Genomic DNA, 8,835 nt, shown 5'->3' with positions numbered 1-8,835 from the left:
TTTTAAGCCACCGGGTGTAACTTACAATCGGCTGTTGGATACAGTTTCTCCTGAAGCCCACTGACCTGGATGGCCCTCATGGGGTCTCTGCCTAACCTGGCCACCCCCTTAAAGCAGAAGTCTCCTCCCCTCTCCACAGAGCATCACCATCCAGCAAGACCTTAAAATCACCTAAAGCAGCTCCTCAGGGAGACAAAGGAGCTCCCTTTCCCTGTTGCCTAAATGCCACTTTCTAAGACCTATCTCCCAGTACTTGCTTCTTCCAAGGAAGGTTGATCCAATTGATGAATGCCTCCTCCCTTCAGGGGAGACTTTTCTCACCCATATAGATTGCAGCTTTTCCTCATGACCTGAACAGCACACACTAGTCTAACTGTACAGAAAGCACACGGATTGTGGTCTGAGAAGGAAGATGAGAACAAGAAAGACGGTGTTCATCCAAAGGTACCCTATACTCAGTGCATATAAAACCATATTCAATGTGGCCTTCCAGTGCCTTCCAGTGCCCTGCCTCCAAATGCTTATTCTTGCCTTAAAGAATGGCATCAGCATCCTCAATGTCACCCAAGCCAGAATCCTGGAGGTCAGCATGGTGCCCCCCACTCATATTCCCATACCTTCTACCTCCTGGATGCCTTTCCAATCTGCCCTCTCCTGCCCATGCTGGTGTCTTGGTTCAGGCCTTCTCATCTCTACCTGGACCAGGAAAAAGTCTTCTTCACTGACCTTCTTGCCTCTGGTTTTCCCTGCTCCAATACATCCTCCACACTGCAGTCAGGGTGATTTTTCTCAAATCAGTATCCCACCATATACGTAAGGCTGTCGTCCCAGAGCCAGACAGCCTGGGTTCAAATCTGTATGAGTTCTGAGACCATAAGCAAGGTCTGTTTGTCTAACAAAGCAAAATGTTTGTCTAACATTTTGAGGCTCAATTATCCCACCAGGAAGTGAGGATAACAGTATCTACCTGAGTGTTGTCATAGAGATTGTGGTATACTGCTTCTAAAATGGCTCCCCCCAAAAAATAAAAAAATAAAATGCCTCCCAGTGGTCCCACCTTCTGGTGTGCATGCCATTGGGTAATGCCCTCCCACTGACTGTGCATTGGACCCAGTTACTTGCTTCTAATAAAGAGAATACAGCTAAAGTAATGGGGTGTCACTTCCAATATTAGATTATAGAAGATTTGGATGTCTGTCTTGCCCACACTCTCCCTCCCTCTGGCTCTTCTCTCTCACTTGCTCTGATAAAGCAAGCTTCCATGTTGTGATTGCCCTATGGAGAGGCCTACATGGCAAGGAGCTAAATGTGGCCTCAGCCAATGAGAACTGAATCCTGCCAGCAACCAAGTGAGTGGGCCGGAGAACAGATCCTTCCCCGGGGGAGCCTTGAGATAAACCCAGCCCCAGCCAATACCTTGGTTACAGTTTTAGGAGAGACCCTGAGCCAGGGCACCCAGCTAAGCTGTGTCTGGATTCCTGACTCACAAAAACTGAGGTAATAAATGTTCTGAGCCACTAAGTTTTGAGATAATCTGTTATGCAACAATAGATAACTAAAATGATGCAGATGAAGGGCTTAGAATAGGACCTGATGCAGAGCCAATAAATATTAGCTCTCATCATCATCATTGTTATTACTTGTTTGGACATCCTGCTAGATGGAAAGCTCTAGGAGGGGATGGAAGATGCCTGCCTATTTGTCTACTGGGTCCCAAGCTCCTGGCATAATGCTAAGCACAGACAGAATCTTTTTGTCAACAGGAAATACTGATGAGTAAAAGAATGGGCAGGAAGGAATGAACTGGGTCCTCCAGACTCGTACTGCTCAGGCCAGAAAAGGGGCTGCTGAGAGTTGGGGGGGGGGAGCAGCCCGTGCCCAGGTTCTCCCTCCGCCAGAAGATGGACCAAGTAAAGTGGTAAGAGACTGTCCCCCAACAGGCTGGAGTACAAGGTCCCTTTGTGGTATTCCAGCCTCCTCGAGCCCAGGCTATATGTTTCCCAGGAGCCCAGTTACCACAAAGCTCGCCCTTGTATCCACCCTGAGCCCTGGAAGGCATAGAGAAAACAATGAAACCATCATCACCAAACTTCTCTCCTGGCCTATGTGTGGACAGGGAGGGCAGGGGAGTAGCTGTGTTTGTCTTGGCTGGGTAACATCATTTTTCTTCACTGAAGAAATATATGCCAGAGGTCCTAAAAGTAGAAGGTAGCTCTCACCCAAGAGAGCTTTATTCCCAGAGGCCTAGCCCCACAGTAATACAAAGAAGCTGTATCTCCTACCTACACATCACTGGGCCCTGTTTTAAGACTCAGTTCAAATGCCCCCTCCTCCATGAAGCCCTCCCCAACTTCCCAGGCTCCTGTTGGTGCCCTGGGATTAATGCCTCCATTTGAGCATGCTGTATTCAAAGTACTAGTGAATGCATTCCCGGAATTGCCCGGCCCACCAGGCCAAGGACCTTGCCCTATTTGCTTTTGTATCTCTCATCTTAGCAGCGCTGACAAAGTAGGTGCCAATGTTGAGTGAATTACCCAGAGCTGTTGCATTCTGAATTCAGGAGTGGCAGAAATAAATCTCTAGAAGGGTGGGAAACCCCCCTTTGCACAAGAATGTAGAGAAGATAGGGGTTACATGCAGTTCATTGTAGAAGGGAGGCTCTCAGAAAGTGCTGTACCCCTGGGGTAAGGAAGTGGGGACTGCAGGGAGAGACCCCCCTCAGTCTGAGGAATTCCAGCTACTATGACTTCCCTCCTCTGTGCATGGACAAGGACTCTCCCTTATTCTGATCCAGTGGTTCTCAAAGTGTGGCCCCTAGGCCAGCAGCATCAGCATCACTGAAGACCTTGCTAGAAATTCAAGTTTTTGGACCCCACCTCAGACCGCCTGGATCAGAAACTCTGGGGGCTAGGCCCAGCCATCTGTGTTTTAACCAGCCCTCCATATCACTCTGATGCATGCTTAAGTTTGAAAACTGCTATTCTAAGTACACTGAAAAAGAAGTACACACATGTGAAAAAGAACTTAGAAATACAATCCAGATTGATTTAAAATTAAGATTAAATGAGAACCCGAGCCAATGCCCCTTGCTATGAAATGCCCAGGATCAATGAAACACCCCACTATTCTCTATGAAACAGCTCAACAGGCAATTAGATGAACTCAGCACATTTATTTTAAATGTGCAAAATGAATTTTCATATCCTAAGAGTAACACCAGATGTTTTACCTCTTTTTCCTAATTGATTTTCCAGCCTACAGCAATTCGTCTTTATATTTTCCAGTTGGATCCCAATGCAGCAAGAAGAGTGTGTTCCGGCAGGATTATTAAATGCCATGCATTTTAAAACAAGCATAACTCAGGCCGCCATGCGTCATCTGGGTGGTTGTCTCCCCAAAATATTAAAAAAAAAACAAAAAACAAAAAACGCAGACAGCTCTAGGTACCAGGCAGATTTGAGCAGGCAGGAAACCCAGAAAAGGCCCTTTCAAAGGGCTGGGTCTCCAGGCTCTTGGCTGGTTACAAAGCTGAGTCCTGGGCAGTGAGCCCAAGCCTGAGCTCTTCTCCACAGAGTCCTGCACTCCCTGGTACAGAAGGATTTGCTTGCTGTAAAACCTGCAAATCAACATTTTGTTTTTCTATGGGAAGTTTTGTCTTTAAAATGGAGAAGAAAAAGTAGGCTCTGGGGATGGAGGTTGAGTGGGGCCGAGGGGCCAAGGAAGGGGGGGAAGCAGTGGCTCAGAGAAGAAGCCAGTTTGGGTGGACCCTCTCCCACTCTGCACTTGAGAGAAGCCCAGACGATTCCCCTCTGTGGGCTGATGGGCCTGGAGGCGTGGGAGGCCCTGCTCTGGTCAGGCTGAAGTGGGGGAAAAGTCACCAGCAACCAGGTTTGCCTCACACAACGAAAGCCCTTGGGAGTCTGGGGAAAGACAGGGAATTGAAGCCTCAAGCTTTGAAGGGAATGACTTGAAAAGGAAACTTCTCCGTCTCTGCTCTCTGCCCCTGAGTGCCAGAAAGCCAGAAAGTGCTGATTCCAAAAACAAAACCCACACATCTCAGGTCGTTGGGAGAGGGGGGCACTATTAGCCACTTTCCCTAGCAGCTGCAGAGAGCAGGCAGGTTTGAGCCCCAACGCCTGGAACAGGATTTTAATGTGGTCTCCAAGTAAAACTCTGCCCTGCCCCCTGTCCCCACTGGTTCTGAGACCCCCTGCAGCTGAGTGTCTGAAATTGGAGCTCATCCTGATTAAATCTCAAAATGTGGCTGTCCCAACTTTAAATAACAGCCACCCCAAACATCCAGTGTTCTGTCCATTACGTGGCCAGCCTCTGAACTTAGAATACTGCATTCTAGCTTCCTAATAGACACACACCCAGATGAAAGTTCAATGATCAAAGGATCGGGTCATGATTTGGGCTCTCCCCCGCTTGTACCCCCAGAGCTCTGGCCACAAAAGTAACAATCTACAATCTTACAGGGTGCTGTGGAACCCTTTGAGGATGTGAAGGGAATCCAGTAACCAGCCTCCTAGACAGAGAGCTCGGCCCCACACCTGTGATTAACCAAAAAAAAAAAAGTTACCTAAATTTAAAATGCACAGATGACAACTTTTCAAGTTTCAAGGGGTAGGAAGCAAAGGTCCCACAGACTTAGACACAGTGTTTTTAAAGACATACAGACAATACACATGAGGTCCAAGGTTTGGGAACTGGGTGCCTGGGTATCCGAATCATCTTCCTCTGGGACGGGGATAGGAGTAACTGGTCTCCCATGGCGACCCAAACCCCACACATCCCCCCAGGGATTTCAGCCTCATCCACCACAAACACTATCAGGGAAATGGAGTGGTGGCAAGGAAGTATCTTGCCTAGCAGAAGTCTCCCTGTGCCCCAAATTCAAGAGGATAAATTTTTACACACTATTAAATCACAGGAGCCATTTTATAAATGTCATCATAGTCTTTTAATATTTTACATAAAAAACTGTATACACAGCTTATAGAACTTTTATGTAAACATCATAAGCTCACCACTTTGTCATTTGTCAGTTTATTTAAAAAATAAAAAAACAAGACAACAATTTAGTAGAAGTACCACTGGGTGGGGAAGGGAGGGTGAGAAAGGAGAGACTAGGGGCAGGTTCATTCTCTGTACAGAGATGCAGAGAAAATTTCACATAGCTTTCAAGACTGCCTTGTGAAGGAGAAAAAAAAAAAAAAGGAGGGGGGAGTTAAATAGGTCCCAATACTTGTTACTGCCCTTTATCAAAATAGTGCGCATACCTGCACAAATAAAATCGCAAAACAGTGTTGCCACTTTTTCAAGAAAACAAAACAAAAATTAGTGGTTTCTTTTTCTTGCTTTTTAAAAGTCATCATCATCTTTTTAAAAAAAAAACATCAGAAGTAGATGAGGTTACAGCGTACAAGGGTGGTCAGAATGCTACTGTCTTATGCAAATGACCAGAGCATTAAGTGTCAAACAATAAAACAATTGTGCAAAGAATTCTTTCAAAAAAAAAAAAAAACAAGTTTTAGCTTTTAAATAAATCAAATAACATCAGTTTCTTGGACCGAACAATTTCCACTTGTATGACAGGCACAAAGTTCGCTTATGGCAAAAAACGACCCAAAGCACTCTCTCCGTCCTCCTGCCCGGGGCCCGGTGAGGGGTTCGCCTGGGGCTGGCCCGCAGGCTCCGACAGAGTCTGGAAGCTGTGTCCTCTCAGCCCCACGGCAGTTGCAAATGTCTTCCCCAGGGGTTGGCAAGCTGGCCAAGTCCTGTTCATGCTTGGATGGGCGCCCGACCCAGGCTGGGCCGGGGCTCTTCCGGCGCCCTGTCACTCCACCCACCACCACCATTAAATAACACCATCCCACCTTCGAAAATAAAATTATATCTATATTTATATAACACCCCATCCTCCCCAGCCCTCCCTCCCGCAGTTCCCGCGGTCTATGGTACAGACAAGGGATAGCAGGCGCTCGCTGCGTTCTGGGCGAACATCTGATGGGGCGCGGCTGCACCCCGGCGCCAAGCTCTTCTCCGGGGACCGGAGGCGGGGGTGGGTGAAAGTGGGGCGGGGGAATGGAACAAACGCACAGCCGCACACTCTGAAGAGGCTTGGCTCCTCCGAAAAGGGTGCTCGGGGGACCCTTGGCACTCAGGAGGCGCCCGGGCCCGTGCAACACAGCCGGACGCACACAGACACTGGCAAGGGGGCGCCCCGTGCCGCCCACGCCGATTCCCGGCGCCAGAGCCACAGCCAGAGCCGCCGGGTCACAGGTGCCGGGCCGGTGGGGTCCTTGGGGGGCGCGGGTCTCCCCTTCTTCGGGCTCGAGGTGCGGGGTGGGGGGTCGGGCCCGAGAGGGGGAGCCGCGCGGGCAGGGGCAGGCAGGGCGGGCGCGGCCCTCATAGCACCTTGCAGCAGTTGATGCAGCCGTTCTGGGAGCCGTAGCGCTTCTGCAGCGCGGCGCGCGTGGCCGTCTCAAAGACCTCGCGCACGCCCTCCTTGGTCTTGGCCGAGCACTCGAGGTAGTCGTAGGCTTGGATGCGCACGGCCATGGCGCGGCCGTCATCCGTGCGCACGGGTTCCTGCTTCATGCGGGCCAGCTCCGTGCGGACGTGCTCGTCGCTGCGCAGGTCTTTCTTGTTGGCCACCAGGATGATGGGCACGTTGGGGCAGAAGTGCTTCACCTCGGGCACCCACTTCTCGGGGATGTTCTCCAGCGAATCGGGGCTGTCCACTGAGAAGCACATGAGGATCACGTCGGTGTCTGGGTAGGAGAGCGGCCGCAGGCGGTCGTAGTCCTCCTGGCCCGCCGTGTCCCACAGCGCCAGCTCCACCTGCTTGCCGTCCACCTCGATGTCGGCCACATAGTTCTCGAAGACGGTGGGCACGTACACCTCGGGGAACTCGTCCTTGCTGAACACGATCAGCAGGCACGTCTTGCCGCACGCGCCGTCGCCCACCACCACCAGCTTCTTGCGGATGGCCGCCATGAGCGGGCCGGGCCCGGGCAGCAGGAGGGGGCCCGCGAACGCCTCGCTGCCGTCCCGCTCGCCGCTCACTGCTCACCTCGGGCTGCGCGCTCGGGGGCGAGGGTCGCTAGCTGCACCCGGGCCCCGCGGTGGCGCGTTCTCTCGGTGCGCTCCGGCTGCCGCGGCGGGGGCGCGGGGGCATAGGGCGCGCCGGGCGTCTCCGCGCTGCTCCCGGGCGGTGGCCGCTCTTCTCGCCCCGGGCCCGGGGTCCGCGCCTTTGTGCGCAAACGGTGGCTGCAACAGCAGAGCCGGCCTAGTCCCCTCCCCGGTTTCTATAGATCTCGCCCAGGGTACGGGAGAGCCCTCGACTACATACAGACTGCGGTGGCAGATGCGGGCTGCGGCCCTAGCGCCCGCTATTTAAAGAGTTCGGCCACTTTCTTAATATAGCCGCCCAATGGGAAGCGAGTCGACTGAGCTCATCGCTGCGGAGCTTGGCTCTGATTGGCCACCCGCTGCAGCCCAGGGGCGGGGCCGGCCGAGCGTGATTGACGGCCCAGGCCGCGGGGCTGGGAGAGGCGGGCGACTGGGGAGTCTGCGCCTCCGCTGGCGCTGCGGGGCCCTGGCCGCCCCAGTGTTACCCCCGCCTTTGGCCGCGTCTTCTGCGCGCCGGGCCAAGGCCCCGAGCTGGCGGCCTGGAGCCTGCGGGGCCCGGGCGAGCGGTTCCGAGAGAAGGCAGCACTTTGTGGGGCGTTGGCGACTCCCTCCCACTCAAAATTGTCCCGCTTCCGTGCAAACTCCCAGCGGTGGCCGGACCTGTGGGGGAGGGAGCGGCTCCTTTAAGCGGTTTTGTTTTTAAATAAACACACACACGTTTGTTGCCAAGGAAGGTTTTTTTCTTTCCTTTCGGAAGAGGTCCGTTCTGTCGTCTAGTCCGCCACTCCCAACTCCCCCACCCGGGGACTCTTCGTGGGACAGCACTAGGTTTGGACCCGTGAGGCCAAGAGCTGACTGGGAGCTGGGTGGGCCTGGGCCTAGCCTCCAGCTCTTCCAAGTCCTATCGCCAGCCCTCCTCCTCCCCACCCTCCACACCAACCACCATCCCCCCCATCTCTAGGTGAAGATTAGGGGAAGGAGGGACCGTGAAAAAGGAAGGTTGGGGCTGGTTGCAGGACTTTATGTCCACTTGGAGGGAGTTACAAGGCAGAAAAACGCAGCTTTGGCCCTGGTTTGCATGATTAATTCGGATCTTGGTAGTCAGGCTGCTAACTGTCTGAAGTAAATAGTACAATAAAATCCCACAACCTCCCACCCCATTGGGCAAGAAGAGGATGAGGCCTGAGGCAGGGGACAGAGAGGGGCGGACAGGGAGCTTGCAAGCGAGGACACAGCAAATTAGTGTCTGGTGGGGTGCTAGATCTTCTCCTACACCCCAGGACTTGATTCATCCATCCCAGAGTGGGATCTAGAAGGACCTCAGGCAAAGGATTTCACAGGACAAAAGAGGGAAGCGGGGGACAGAGGGAGGGCTTGGCTCCAAGAAGGAAGAGTTTGAAAAAAGCAGAGAGGTGGGAAAGAATAAGACAAACTCTAAAAACAGGGACTAGCTTAGGGTGACTGGCATGCTGCTGGTGACTCTTGATGGAGAGAGAGAGAGTTGAAACTCAGGTTGAGGCCAATCATGGAGGGCTGAAGTACCAACTACCCGGTTTGGGCCATATCCATCATAGAGGCAGCGGGGTGCCTACTGGTTTTTTAGCAAAGGAGAGACTCACACATCATGATGAGGTTATGGCCTCATATTTCTGCCTCCCTTTCTAAGACTGGAAGCTGGTGGAGAGCCAGGATTCTGTC

At 52.4% G+C, this 8,835-nt stretch overlaps 1 protein-coding gene across 1 annotated transcript; it reads right to left on the bottom strand.

Moving 5' to 3' along the window:
• Positions 1-4,939: 4,939 nt before the first annotated feature.
• On the bottom strand, positions 4,940-7,394 carry RHOB (ras homolog family member B). The gene has a single exon (XM_036112888.2). It carries the CDS (start codon positions 7,000-7,002, stop codon positions 6,412-6,414), a length of 591 nt encoding a protein of 196 aa, XP_035968781.1. The 5' UTR covers positions 7,003-7,394; the 3' UTR covers positions 4,940-6,411.
• Positions 7,395-8,835: the final 1,441 nt, after the last annotated feature.

The sequence above is a fragment of the Halichoerus grypus genome, chromosome 10, assembly GCF_964656455.1.
Source record: "Halichoerus grypus chromosome 10, mHalGry1.hap1.1, whole genome shotgun sequence".
Taxonomy (NCBI): Eukaryota; Metazoa; Chordata; class Mammalia; order Carnivora; family Phocidae; genus Halichoerus; species Halichoerus grypus.
This window is presented reverse-complemented; position numbering and strand designations above follow the sequence as displayed.